The sequence below is a fragment of the Gambusia affinis genome, linkage group LG11 (assembly GCF_019740435.1).
Source record: "Gambusia affinis linkage group LG11, SWU_Gaff_1.0, whole genome shotgun sequence".
Taxonomy (NCBI): Eukaryota; Metazoa; Chordata; class Actinopteri; order Cyprinodontiformes; family Poeciliidae; genus Gambusia; species Gambusia affinis.
Genome location: NC_057878.1, coordinates 27,259,057 through 27,273,019, shown reverse-complemented (window position 1 = coordinate 27,273,019; position 13,963 = coordinate 27,259,057). Strand labels below are relative to the sequence as shown.

The window sequence follows — 13,963 nt, the reverse complement described above, 5'->3', positions numbered from 1 at the left end:
CAATAGCTTAGTCTAAATACCATGTTGATGTAGCACTTTAGCATTTTTGCTAACTTTGAAAACATTTAGCACAGATTCTTTAGCATGAGCTTCCACTAAATATAATACTGGCGTAGCGCTTTAGCATAATGCAACTAATCTTTGACTAATGCCTTAGTGTTAGCTTCTGCTAACTTTTTCTTGTTAGCGGTGCCCACCACTGCTGTAATGCTAACATTGACGATTCGATTGTCTCACGTTCTTTTCGTCCTCAGCAGGTTTTTGAAAGTGGAAATGAGCTCCAGGTAGGACGTCGGTGTGACGTAGTTGTGGCGCTGCAGCTCGTCCAGAAAGCGAGCCGACAGCTCCATAGTGGACGTGTGGAACCTCTTGCACATTTGGATGCAGCCCTGGCGGTACTGATCCGTCATCTCAACGTCCTCCAGGAAGCGATCGGCCACGGCTTGCAGGGCGTCTTCAGGCCACGGCTGATGGACGCAGAAATGTGTCCAGTTTATCGTCAAGAAAAGTTGTTTTTTAGACCAGGTATGATTGAAATGTTCAAAATGGAAGAACATCCTATAAGAATATTAAAGTTGGGCTCCACCAGACTAGTAAAAGTATTAAAAATATCCCTGGATTGTCAAATGTTCTGTTAGGAAATGTTTCAGCCAAGCTACACAGTTTTAAAGCTCATCATCCCAATAATACAGAATATCACTGCAAAAATATTTAAAATGTCGATACAAACATGAAAATGTGTACGATCACCAATCAGGTTGGTTTTCATGTTTCCCATCAGGCACGTGAATTTCAGGATGACAGCCATCTTTAAAGATGGCCGCCATCTCACAAATTTTGCTGTTTGTGAGTCTTACAGCTGTCGTCAACTGGAATGAGATGAAGATGTGTGATACAGGCAGAGAGGCAGCCATCTTAATGGTTAGCATTAGCTTCTACTAATTTTGTGTTTGCTGAGCAGTTTAGCGCTATCTGTGCTAAGATTTAAGATTCTTGTTCAGCGAATATATATATATATAAAAAAAGATTCTTGTTCAGCGAATTAGTGGAACTTTTTGGTTAGCTGTTCTCAACACTGCCAAACACTACCGTTGATTTTAGTGTAAACATTTATTCTCCATTACTACCATGGCGGCCATTTTGAAAAATGTTGATGGTTCTTATTAGCTCCTGCTAATTTTTAAATTATTAAATGGTTTAGTGTTAGCGGAGTTAAGATTCTTATTTACCGAATTAGTGGAATTGTTTGGTTAGCTTTGGAAACATCATATAATCTCCAGTATAAAAATGGCAGCCATGGTGAAAAAGAAAACAGAGGCACAATATCAAAAAAATTTAAATGATATCTATCATTCAAAATATGTAGCTGTGATTTGTCTCCAAACAAATTCCTTTAATTGATGATTTCAAGGAAAAATACATTTCCATAACAACCATGGAGGCCATCTTGAAAAATCAAAAGAGTATCAGTAAATATGATTTTTAATGGTCCAAGTATGTTGGATTTGACACCAAATGCCAATAAAAATTGGCAAATTAAGTGAAAAAAAATCTTCGTTGATGACCATCTTGGTGGTTTGAAAAATGGCCGCCATCTTGAATTTTTCTACAAATTCTACATGTAGAATACAAGAACCTACATGTTGTAGGTTCTTGTATTCTACATATGAAAGATTCAACAATCTGCTGCACTACAAAACTTCAGACCTGCAAACTCAATAGATCCCACTGCACCTAAACATTGAAAATCCGTCAGACCCCCGATCCAAGCTCAGAAAGTTCTGGTACCAAAGTCATGAAATCGGGTTAGTCGGCCCACCTGGAACCAGTTAATGGTGCAGCAGTTAATGAGGGCGGGGAATCGGCGTAAGCGGTCCCTGAAGGCGTCGCCGATGGGACTCATGGCCAGCACCACGTGCAGCTGTGTGCGGCAGCGCTCCAGGAACATGTTGAACAGGGCGAGCGGCGAGCCGTCCGTCTGCTTGTCGCGATCGCGCTGCCGGTCCAGAACCCGCATCTTCTCACAGATTTCCTGCTTCTCGTCCACAGCGAACAGGTTGGGAACCTGGAAAAAAACATCAACATGTCAGCCGAAGTTTTAGTCATTTTAAAATTAATCCAACGACTTTCAACTCTTCTGCTCCTATTTTGATGGGTGTTATTTGTAAAGTCACTCCATAAAAAATTAAGATCAATATTTTTGTTTATTTAGATAATCGTAAGACAAAAAAGGGTGTTCATTTTTCAAAACTATATATATTTTTTACCATATTTAGCTAATAATCTAAATATTTAGCTGGCAAACTATTTATGTCCCAGCTAAACCTTTAATTTGGAAATTAAATGTTTTATCTTATAAAGTAAATATTTACTAGGGAACTAAATATATACAAGCTAAACATTAAATTCCCAAATAAATATTTAGCTATCAATCTATCAATCTATTTAGCTTGCTAGCTAGCTATTTGGAAATTAAACTAAATGTCTAATTTCCAAACATTTATTTTGGAAATTAAATGTTTATCTTAGAAAATAAATATTTAGTTTGGAACTACACATTTACTTTAAAAACTAAATATATAAATTGTAACAAAATATCAGCTCAGATCTAAACATTTAGTTGTGTAGCCAAATATTTTGCTTCCCAAGTAAATATTTAACTTGTGAATTAAATATGTAGTTTGAAACTGTGACATTTAAAAATGAATAACATCATTTAGTTGTTTTTTAACTTTATGACTAAATAAACTAAAACATTGCTGTTAGTTTTTAACAGCTCTCTGCTGGTCTCACCTCTCCGGTGTTCAGCAGGTTGCCGATGTCCTCCAGGAAGGATTCCTTCTTGATCTGCGTGTCGGTGAAGAGGAAGACGCCGTGCGCCTCGCCCTGCGTCGACTTCCTCATCACCATCTTCAGGTCTTCGTGCCACTCGTTGCTGCCGTACGTCTTGCTGATTTCCACCTGGAAGAGCTCCGAGTCGGCCATGTAGGCGGCCAGCCGGGTGAGCGACTGGCGCCCGCTGCCGCCGACGCCCACCAGCAGCGCGTGGCCGCTCGGCTGCTTGATGATGCGCGAGATGCGGCAGACGTGCTCGATGGCGAAGCGGAACAGCACCAGGTTCATGGGCGCCTTGCTGATGTTGTTGTACTCGTCCAGGTGCGCCTCCACCACCAGGCGCAGCTGCTCCAGGTCCGGCACCTCGCGGTAGTTCTGGTCGTCGCCCTTCGGGTCGTGGAAGTCGCAGAACATGAGGCTGCGCAGGTCGTCCTCCGTCACCACGCCGTCCCGGTCCTGGTCCAGGTGCTGGAACAGCTGGTGGAAGTCCTCCTTCATCTGCTCCGCGAACACCACCTGCAGGTGGCTGACGAGCCAGGAGCGGTCCAAGTCCTGCACCAGCCGGTCGCAGTACACCCTCAGAACCTGACCGGGCCCAGCAGAACTGTATTATAGCAGAACTCTTCAGCAACAAGGCAGCTCAAACAGAAAACCAGCAACAAACATCACATTTTATCAAAGATCATCAGAGAGCTGCTCTTCATTACAAACATGAGGAAATTTCTGCCTACACTGCAAAAAGTCAACATTTTACCAAAGATTTACGTCTAGTTTCCAGAGCAAATGTCTTAGTACACTTGAAATAAGACAAACATTATTTAGAAAGATATAAGTTTGTTTTAAGTCAATAACTATTTTATATTGATGAAAAAGTACCAGTACTGGTTCCACTGGCAGATTATTTACTTTATTTTTCTCCATGTTACAAGTGAAATAATCTGCCAGTGAAACTAATAATTTGTATCTATATTCCAGCATTATTTACCTAAAACAAGCTCCTGTGTCCTGCTGAAAAGTTACCAGTCAGTCAATTTTGTCTAAGATATTTGCACTAGATACTAGACAAAAATATTTTTTAAAATTTTGTAATTTTGTAGTGAGGGAATAAGGAAGGGTTCCCTACACTGCAAAAACACAAAATTCTACCAAGTATTTTTGGTTTAGTTTAGCACAAATATCTCAAACTGAATTACCAGAATGTTTTCAGCATGTTTTGGGTAAATAATTATTTCATATTGATTAAAAAGTTCTGGTTCCATTGGTAGATTATGAACCGGACTTTCCAGAGAAACGGACTGGAGTTTGATTAAAGCGGCCTGAACGGGTCTGTGTGACTCTGAAGGTTCGGGTCATGGCCTGATGGACTGTTCTCCTCTGTTACCTCGTGGACCCAGAGCCGTTTGATGACAGACGGCTCCTCTGCGGATTCGGGCCGGGACAAGCAGATGCCCTGGATGACCCGGGAAACGTCGCGCAGGTTGAACAGGTAGTGGGACTTGGCTGGTGTTGGCAGCAGGTTCTTGGTCGCTTCCCGGTACACGGACAGAGTGCTGTTGACGATGTCAGAGGTCAGAGACGCGATGTAACTCGGGAAGGGAAACCTGGAGGTAAAAACGGGTCAGAACTTAGACAGGAAACCTCTGCTCAAGTATGGGATTAAAATCTTGTCTGAACTTTTCATTTTAATGAATGAATGAATGAATGAATGAACTGAGAGATTTCAGTCCAATTATAGACGCCATAAGCATCTTATCAAGTATTTTTGTCCAGTTTCTAATGAAAATATCTTTGTACACTTGAAATAAAACAAAACTAACTTACATGTAACTTTTCAGCTTGCTTTATGTCAATGATCCTTGAATAGTGATGGAAAAAAAAAACGGTTCAACCAGCAAACTGTTTTACTTATGACAAGAATTTTCTTCCATATTATATGTGAAATAAACTGCGAATTGAACTGGTATGTCTTCATCAATATTAAGGAATTATTGACTTAGAAAAGCTCATGAATCTTACTGAAATGTTTCCTGTAAGTCTCGTGTGTCTTATTTCAAGTGAAGATATTTGCAGTAGAAAATGAACAAAAATACTTGGTAAGATTTTGTGTTTTTGCAGTGCATTTGTCTCTTTAGGCCCTCCATTTTGAGTTTTTCAATAACTTTGTTCAAAAGAGTTTTACAATGTTTTAAGATGTAAAAGTATTTTTTTTTAAAGTTTAAATATTGTTGAAAATGCACACCACACTTTTCAGATCCTTGTTTCCAAAACCTGTTGTTACCTTATGGTGAAATGCCAATCTGTGATCCTGGAGAAGATGGTGAACATTGTCTTCTCATCGAATTCGTTGATGGTTGCCACGTTAAAATGGCGGAGGAAACGAGGAGTGACAGGATTCCTTCCACCGCCTGAAAAACAAACAATTTAATCGTTTGGTTTTTCTCCTCTAAAAATATGAGTTACATGTTTTTTATTTCATTTTGTAGTGTTAATTAGAACCAGGCTACACAATTATTTGTTTAATTAAAAGAATACAGACTCTATATTAGGAGAACAAAAACATAATTTTACCAGAAAAACATCTTTAAACTTTAACTTTATATTTATATTTTTGTCCGCCTGGTGATGGAATCTTTAAATATTCAATGATTGATGTTTTGATCAGTTACTCAGTATTTCAAATACCTTCTTACCAAATAATTTTTTACTTTTGCTTGAGACATTTCTGGGATGGATACTTTTTACTTTTAGTTGATTAAAAATATATCGAAGTGATGCTGCTCTAATTTGAGTAAAAGTTTTGGGTTATCAATGTTTTGCTGGGCATCTTGTCACTTTAAATCCAAAGAAGCTGCTGCTGGCCACATCCCTAAAGTCAATGTTTACACTCACATAAGAAAATGGCTGCCAACAGAGCCACAATTGTACAACAGTATATCTTTGAAAAGCAGAAGTGGAGCCTCCTGCACAACCAACACGAATGCAGCAAGTGGTTTCTGGATGGTAAGTGAACAACAAAAGTCTTGTCTTATCCAGAAGCCATTGTACAGCTGACTAAACATGCTGGAATTCAGCTTGAGTTGCTAGGTAACCGGCAGAACGCAGCGGGGGTTGCTGGGTAACGGTGGAATGTGACTTAATAATAGGGTGGCTTTAGAAATGGCTCATTTTCCAGACACCAAAAAAACTCTGCGAGTTTTTAGAAGCAGTAGAAACAAACATGGAAGAACAAAAACCTCCAAAATGTGAATTTTTGCACAGCAGGTCTCCTTCAACTGCCAGTAGATGCGGAGGAAGAGGATGAACTGCTTCCTGTGACAGGGCTGCTGCTCACCTGGTGGCCCCATGGCACACATGATCTGAATGTCCAACAGGCGGATCATGGAGCAGTCCTTCAGGTCGTACCAGTTCCAGTGGTCCAGCCACTGGCGCAGCAGCTCCACAGGAGGCTGAGCGCCGTAAACCTCCCTGGCTGGCATGTTGACGTCGTCTACGAACACCACCTGAGACGAACCCAGCCGATGAGGTCACACACGACGACTGGCTGGTGGTTTAGCATTTAAAGTGTTGACAGAGACACGAGCCGTACCATCTTCTTCCCCATCGGAGGCCCGTATGTGCCTTTCCGCCGCTTATCGAGCTTGGATATGATGAGGTTTTGAGTCTGGGCCGCGGTGGTCTGGGCTGAGAAGCTGATGAATAACGGGCTGTACACATCCTTCTGCAGCCTAGTCAACAGGAAGTCCTTCAGAACACAAACAGGAAGTGGAAATGTCAGATTTTAGATGGTCCAGTGGAGGGAACATAAACAGTATGATCTCTCCTCGTGAGAGAACGTAAGAAATTAGACTAATTTAGCAATAAATATAGTTTCTGATTTAAAGTGGAAAAAAAGTGAATTTAATTATTTGTTTATTTTATTTTTATGCAGTATGTGGTAATTTGTTTTATTTGACTAATTAATTAATTGTAAGAGTAATCGATTTAAAAAATCAATTACTATAATAATCGTTAGTTGAATGTGTTAGTCTTTAACTGGTTTATTTGTATTTTTAATATATTTCTACTGTTGTTTAAAATAGGCTTAAGTAATTAAATGAAAAATCTGAAGAATGTGTTAATTTTTATCCAATTAATCTATAAATTGTCAGAATAATCGATTGCTAAAATGCCATATCGGGTGATCAGAGCATCATAGTTACAGAAGCGATGTGACTGAGGCGATGAGAAGATGCAACCCAACTGGTCCCAGTCTGATTCTGGACCAGAGCAGAGGAAGTGAAGCAGCGCCGTGTGCAGGTAGCAGGTAGGGCATCGTGTTGTTTGTTTTCTCATGCTTTCCTCCTCTATCACGTCTGCCATGTTTGGGATTCAGTCGCGGTCTGCTGCCTGCGGCGTGGGATGGAGGCGCTCCGCCATGCAGGCAGGCGGGGCGATCAGGGCCGGGCGGCGGGCTCCCTGCTGAGATGAGCTCCGTTTACTCGCCAGCCCGAAGTTTGAGCAAACTAATGGATGAAGCTACAAGGGCAGGAAGCGAGTCCTCTATCCAAATACAGAACGATCCACTGAGAAATACTCTGTGTTCGTTCAAGAAACTCTGTTAACTCTGTCACAGAATCTAAGAGAGAAAGTAGCAGCCAGGAGCTGCTAATCAGTTTTAGCACCTCTAATCCAGACAGTTCACTACTCTGGATTACACTGGTGTGTCAACGAGGCACCAATGTCAATTAACTAATTAGTTACATAAATCTTAACATAATTAATTACATTATTTGTATTTTATATACAAAAGCCGGAACCTTTGTTTGTGTTTCCGGTACACCCCTAAAACTGACGCACAAGCTTCGTTCGCATTAATGGCCAATCAATCCGCTTCTCTCGGCCCGGGGGGTTAATTTTTTTGCTTCAAAAACAATCAGACGGGACGCTAGTAAAGACAAATGTTGTGTTCAAGATGTGCTAAAAGCAGTTAGCTTCTCAGCGAAGCTTTTCAAGGCTAAAATAACGATGCTAAACATGTAGCAACTAGCTTGAGCCATGAACGGTCAGGGGTTGAAAGCTGAACATAAAAGCACTTTGCATCAATCTGATAGTTGAATAACATGGACAACAGATTTAAAACAATAAATATCTTTGTTGTTGAGTTCATATGTCTATTTATTCAATATCATTTAACTTTAAGGACCACTCAAAAAATTGAGAGATGGCTACTTATTAATTTTACAACAGTTTAAGAGCTACATTCTGGCACAACCAGCCTTTGAGGACATATGATTTTTTATATGGCCCAAACTGAAAATGAGCTTGACAACTATATTGTGTAGAGAGAAATGTTAATCTCAAAAAATTAAGACAGCTGCTAATCTTTTCAGGAGTGTATGTCCCAAAGATTCAGAGCATACAAGCGCTGCAAAAACCAAAATATTACCCACTATTTTTGTCTACTTTTTCTTGAGCAAATATCTCAGTACACTTGAAATAAGACAAAACTAAAACAGGTGTAACTTTTCAGCAAGAAATATTAGTTTTTTAAGTCAATATTTCTTAAATATTGATGAAAAAGTTGCAAGTGAAATAACCTGTCAATATAACTGGTACTTTTTTTATCAATATTAAGTAATTATTTAATTAAAACAAGCTTTTATTTTGCTGATATGCTCCCTATAAGTTATTTTTTTCTTATTTCAAGTGTATTAAGCTATTTGCACTAGAACAGGAGTGGACAACTCCAGGCCCAGAGGGCCGCATGGGCCCTCTTTGGGCCGGAGGGCCCTCTAGGGCCGGTCTCCTGCAACCTTTAGATGTATCGCTACTTCAACACGCCTGAGTCCAATAATGAGGTCATTAGCAGGTTCTCTGGAGAACCCGACTGGTTCTCCGGAGAACCTGCTGTTGGACTCAGGTTGTTGGACCAGGGAGCCTCTAAGAGCTGCAGGACTCCGGCCCTCCAGAACCAGGACTGTCCACCCCTGCACTAGAAACTAAACCGAAAACACTTGGTAATATTTTGTTTTTCTAGAGCGCTTTAGAAGGTCGGCCATTTTGGCTGCACCTTCGTGCTTTAAAATCCACCGTTTGGACTCACAGTGATGTAGGCGCTCTTCCCGGTGCCGGTGGGGCCGATGAAGATGGTCGGCTTCTGGTGAGTAACGAGGAGCTGCATGAGCGCCATGTAGCGCACGGTGTTCTCCGTCGGCACGATGATCTCGTTGAACTCCATGTCTCTGCTGATGGCGGGCGCGGCCTTTAGCTCGTCCGTCCAAAGCTCCCACCGGCCCGGGCCCTGAGGAACCAGAAGTTAGGCGGCTCAGATTTAGGATCACTCTGCTCTGCGTTAAACATGGAGACAGTTAGCGAGAAGAGAAACACACCGATCTGGGGATTTAATCACATTATAAACTGGATGTTTGCTGAAACGGATTAGTTTTTAGTTTTGTATCGTCTGTAAAGTGAACAATTTCTGTCAGACTAGAACGGAAGAGGATTGGAGACACTGAAAACAAAACTTGAATTTTGACATCAATTTGCTGATCTTAAAGTCAGAATTTCTTTCAAAAAACAACAAAAAAACCATCAGAATTCTGACTTTTAAATTAAATTCTGAGATTAAATCTAAGTGGAAGTTAGCATCACTTTAACCCAATACTTTTAACTATTTTTGAGGAATAAATAGTTAAAAAGCTCACAATTACGCATTAGTGTGAAAAAATATGTGACTCTATTTTGAGGTAATTTCCATAAAAAACGAGCCGCAGCATAAACTAAAAAAAATAGATTTGATTTGATATTTGATCACACACTGATCTTCTTATGTGTCTCTAGCAATTTACTGGTATTTGGTACGTAAACATTTGATCTTAAAATAAGTTAAAAACAATTTTAACTGAGCCGAAACAGGAGCCTTTAATATCAAATGTTAAGAAAAGATTGAGTCTCTTCAAAACTAAATATCAGGTGCTGACTGGGGATCATCCAATCACACGTCGCTTTACGGTCGTACCTCTTTGATGAAGCGGTACTGGTAGACCGTCCCGTCGGAGGGTAAAGGAACCGTCAGCTGTTTCGGCGGCATTTCGACTTCTCCCAGAATGCCATGAAGGTTCATCGTCTCTTTGCTCAAAGGTCCGGTCAGGATCTCTCTCACCACGGAGTCGAACTTCTCTCGACCCAAATCGTCGCAGGTGGCGCCGACCGACCACACCAGGCAGAACACAAAGATGCCCTTCGAACAAGAACAGAATCTGACACTGATTTCTTTTTGAGGTTATAACTGAATATCAATGTTTTTGACAGAAAAATCTCATAAAGTTTCTCTGAAAGAGTCCAGAAAATTTCTAAATTTAAAATGTCTAAAATTAGCTTGAAAAAAACTCAAAAATGTTGAAATTAATTTTAAAAAATTCCTACTTCGGTTTAGTTGCAGCAGTAAGAAACAGTTTAAAATGGAAAACAGTCCATCACCCTGTTTCATACGACGGCGTTAAACATTATAGACGAAAAAATGACAAATGAAGCTAATTTGCTCCAAAAAAATTCTGAAATTTGGAGATTATTCAAAGAATTTTATATAAAAGAAAAAATTTATTCTGAATTTCAAAACTTTAAAAAATTGCTAGAAAAAAACTCAGAAACTTTTAGATCTAAGAAATTTTCTAAAAAAAAGAAAAACAAACAAAAAAAAAAACAAGGAAATTTCATTGATAATTTGAACAAAAAAACCTCGGAAACTTTGAGAATAATGATAGACATTTTTAAGAAAAAAAAACCCTAGAAAATTTCAGAGAATTTGACTTTAGGAAATTTCTGAGGTTCTTTTAGAACATTTTTGACTTGTTTTTTCAAACGTAGAAACGTTCTTGTTTTTTCTGATTCTTTCTAGAAATTTTTAACATTTTTAAACTTCAAAATTTCTAAAATTAACCCACAGATCTCTGAGTTTTTCTAGCAAGTCTAGAAGATTTCAGATTTCAATCTTAGCTGTTTTTTTGGAACAAACTTCCTCCTCTTTCTTTCTGTCTGCAGCGCCTCTGACTCGTGGTTGCATCAGACAGGGTGATGGGGTATTTTCCCATTTTAAACTCTTTCCTGCTGCTGCAGCTACACCTGAGTGGGAGGTTAAACCAAACAGGATTTATTCTTATAAAGGCGTTTTAATCACCGTGGAGCACCAACGCCTTCAGTGGTTAAATCCTCTTAGAGCCGCCATTTACAGCTGGAACAGCAGGTTAGCTGCCTCCATTTATAGTTGTTAAGTTTTTTGAGGTTTCAATAAAATGCTTTGGAGAATTACAGGAACACAGATCAGTTATGATTAAAGACAAAAGGCTGTGTGATTCAGTGGTTCCAGATTTCATCTGGTGTGAGATTATTTGAAACTATTCAGGTGATTCAACACAGAAACTCGGTGTAGCAGCCGGCTGGACCATTAAAGCTCATATCTGTGAGGAACGTCAGTGTCATGACCTGACCTGACCTCTCAGACCATTCCTTTGGGTTTCTACGTCAAAATAAAGCGTCTGAATTTATGGGTTCTTTAAAAAACTGATGGCAGCACGTTGTAACTGAAGCGATCCTTCAGACTCTAACAGTTTTAGCAACACTCCGTGTTTGAGGCTCCACACCTTAAGGACCAATGTTCCCCGCTCTAAAGAGGAAATACTTTCCCCCAAATGTATTGTTACTTAAAATACTTTTTTTTTTTTTTTACTAAAAACAATTTAACTACATATCTCAACAATAAAAGTATTTATTCTACTTGCAGTTATAATAATTTTGTTAAATTAAATAAGCACCTATAATGTTAGGTAACTCGACTGCTAGCTAGTTAGATTGGTAGATTAGTTGGTAGGTAGCTAGATAAGTTGGTATCAAACTTGACTCTAGCTAGCTAGATACCCAGCTAACTAGTTAGATTATTTTGATAGATGCTAGATAGTTAAATAGCTACCCAGATATATAGAGATCAAGCTTGATCAATTGCTTGGTGACTAGCTATGTAGTACATCGTATCATAGCTAAAAGGATGATAGATGACAGATAATATGCATAATATTGTCCTTTCAAAATTAGTGAATGTTATTTCTGTCCAATCTTATGTCTCTGTGGTCGCACCGATCTGTTAAATTAAATAAAAATGAACTTATCCTGGAATTAAAGATGTGATTTATTGATGTTTTATAAAGATGCTGTGGTTCTATGTTATTTCTGCATGTCACAAACATTTTATTTGGACCTGAAATCGAGTCAGTCTGTGAACAGAGGGCAGCACACGTCTCCCTAATGAGCAGAACAAGTACAGTGGCTGCAAATGAAGGTTATTCTGTCAAACATCTCACTGTGTAAGGAAAGTTTGTTATTAATCGTCGGAGTTAAGTCTGCACAAATAAAAAGCTTTGGCCAGAGTGTGTATTATTGCATGAGACATGAAACAAAATCCAGAAGAAAGGGATGTCTCTGTTGCAATCAAAAAAGAAAAACTAAAACAACACAAATCAGCAGGGATTCTGTAGAGATTGTAAATGAGGCTTAGCAGCTTCATGATGGCTCCTGCTGCTAAAAAGCTGATTAATTCAACACTTTGATAATGACTGGCGGGGAAACAGCAGAGAAGGTTGAAAGGCATTCATCATTATCATCATCATCATCATCAGTGGCGTTTTCCACAGGAAGATAATAGCAGCGTTCTCAAAGAATCCTTGCAGGAGGCAACAAAACAGGTCTCAGAAAAATTTATTTTTCTGTTCCCTCTGTGGGGGAGCAAATCTTAATAATTAAAGCAATCTAATATTTAGATGTTATTTTGGGTAAAAAAAAAAAGTAAACATGGAGCGTGTTTAAATCTCAGCTCCACTGTTCGTATTTGTTGTTTAAATAATTGTGCAAAATCAAAAGCTTTTAAAGTTATTCTCATCAGAAACTAACCTGGAGTGTTGCCTTGATTATTTTATTCATGTTTGAGAAATCCTTTAATCTCCATAGCAACCATTCAGATCTGAGAAACGCCTGGTTGGACTTAGCTCCTCCCCCTTTCAGCTCCTTCAGACTAGCCAACGGCAGTTAGCAAACACCTGTTGGAACTGCTGAGCTCATTATAGCAGCTGGTAAAAACATTAAAGCGATAACAGAGGAGCCATGTTGTGATGACTTCCTGAAGGCGGAGCTTCAGAAAGAGAAGGAGTTTTTAAAGAGACAGAACCTCAATTTCAAGGTGTAAATTTTCTTTTGAGTTATATTTAATGTTTAAAGACTTTTTATAACAACTGAAGGTAAAATTGTTACTTGATTATGTTATAATATTTAATTATGTGCCTCAAAAATACATAATACTGGCCCTTTAAAGGATTTGTCTTTGACCAATGAAGTAACGGGAAAACTTTTTCTGTTTCTTTCAGTAAAATAAAACCCATCCATCAGTCTTCATCAGGATATTAAATTAAATCTGAATGTTAACTACGGCCAATCCGCCACATTCAGGGTGACAGTTTTCAAATTATTCATCAAGGTCTCATCTTTGTTCAAACAAAAAATTCAAACACTTTTGAGACGTTCTGCATAAAACAGGAAGCTGATTAAGTTCAGTTTATCAGGCTGCTTTGTGAAACTTTAAGGAAAATTCGATACAAACCTCCAACCAGGAGCGAACATCGTCTTTGCTTATGTGCTTCATTTTTCCTTCGTCGTGAAACTCATCCATCATGCAGTCCATCAGATTCATCAGGGACTTGACCAGGTTGGTGTCAGAGGTCGGGGACAGCTCCTGTAGTCAGACAACACAATTAGAAACCGCCAACACGCTCTGCTGCCTGAACATCCGGTGAGACCCAGAGCTCGTTAGAGTCTGGATGTCTGACCAAACTCAGGAACCGACTCAGATTTCAGCCTGCAGCTGAACGCAGCAGCACATTCCTGCAACAATCGTTCAAGTGTGGAGACAAGCATAAAAATCAGCTTTTCACTTTTCCCACTTGAGTTTGAGGGTGACGGACAATTTTCAAGATGGACGCCTCGTCTGAGCCTTTGAAACGAATTATTTCCAGAAGGAGGGAAAGACGTGTGAGAGACTGAGGAACAGTCGTCTTACTGGTTACTGTTAGCTTCTGCAAAAAGTTTACTGGTGTAGCCGTTTAGTGCA

The 13,963-nt window shown here is 39.4% G+C and overlaps 1 protein-coding gene across 2 annotated transcripts in view; it reads right to left on the bottom strand.

The window, feature by feature from the left end:
• Positions 1–13,963, bottom strand: part of dnah7 (dynein, axonemal, heavy chain 7) — a 95,463-nt gene that overhangs the window by 40,540 nt on the left and 40,960 nt on the right. For both annotated transcript variants that reach the window (XM_044132517.1, XM_044132518.1), the window contains exons 33-42: positions 13,457–13,588; positions 9,833–10,054; positions 8,918–9,115; positions 6,422–6,577; positions 6,167–6,335; positions 5,114–5,240; positions 4,217–4,436; positions 2,794–3,420; positions 1,820–2,065; positions 238–467 (exon numbers count right to left, since the gene is read on the bottom strand). In XM_044132517.1, coding sequence (XP_043988452.1) covers positions 238–467; positions 1,820–2,065; positions 2,794–3,420; positions 4,217–4,436; positions 5,114–5,240; positions 6,167–6,335; positions 6,422–6,577; positions 8,918–9,115; positions 9,833–10,054; positions 13,457–13,588 — 2,327 coding nt within the window. The remainder of the gene's footprint in view (positions 1–237; positions 468–1,819; positions 2,066–2,793; positions 3,421–4,216; positions 4,437–5,113; positions 5,241–6,166; positions 6,336–6,421; positions 6,578–8,917; positions 9,116–9,832; positions 10,055–13,456; positions 13,589–13,963) is intronic.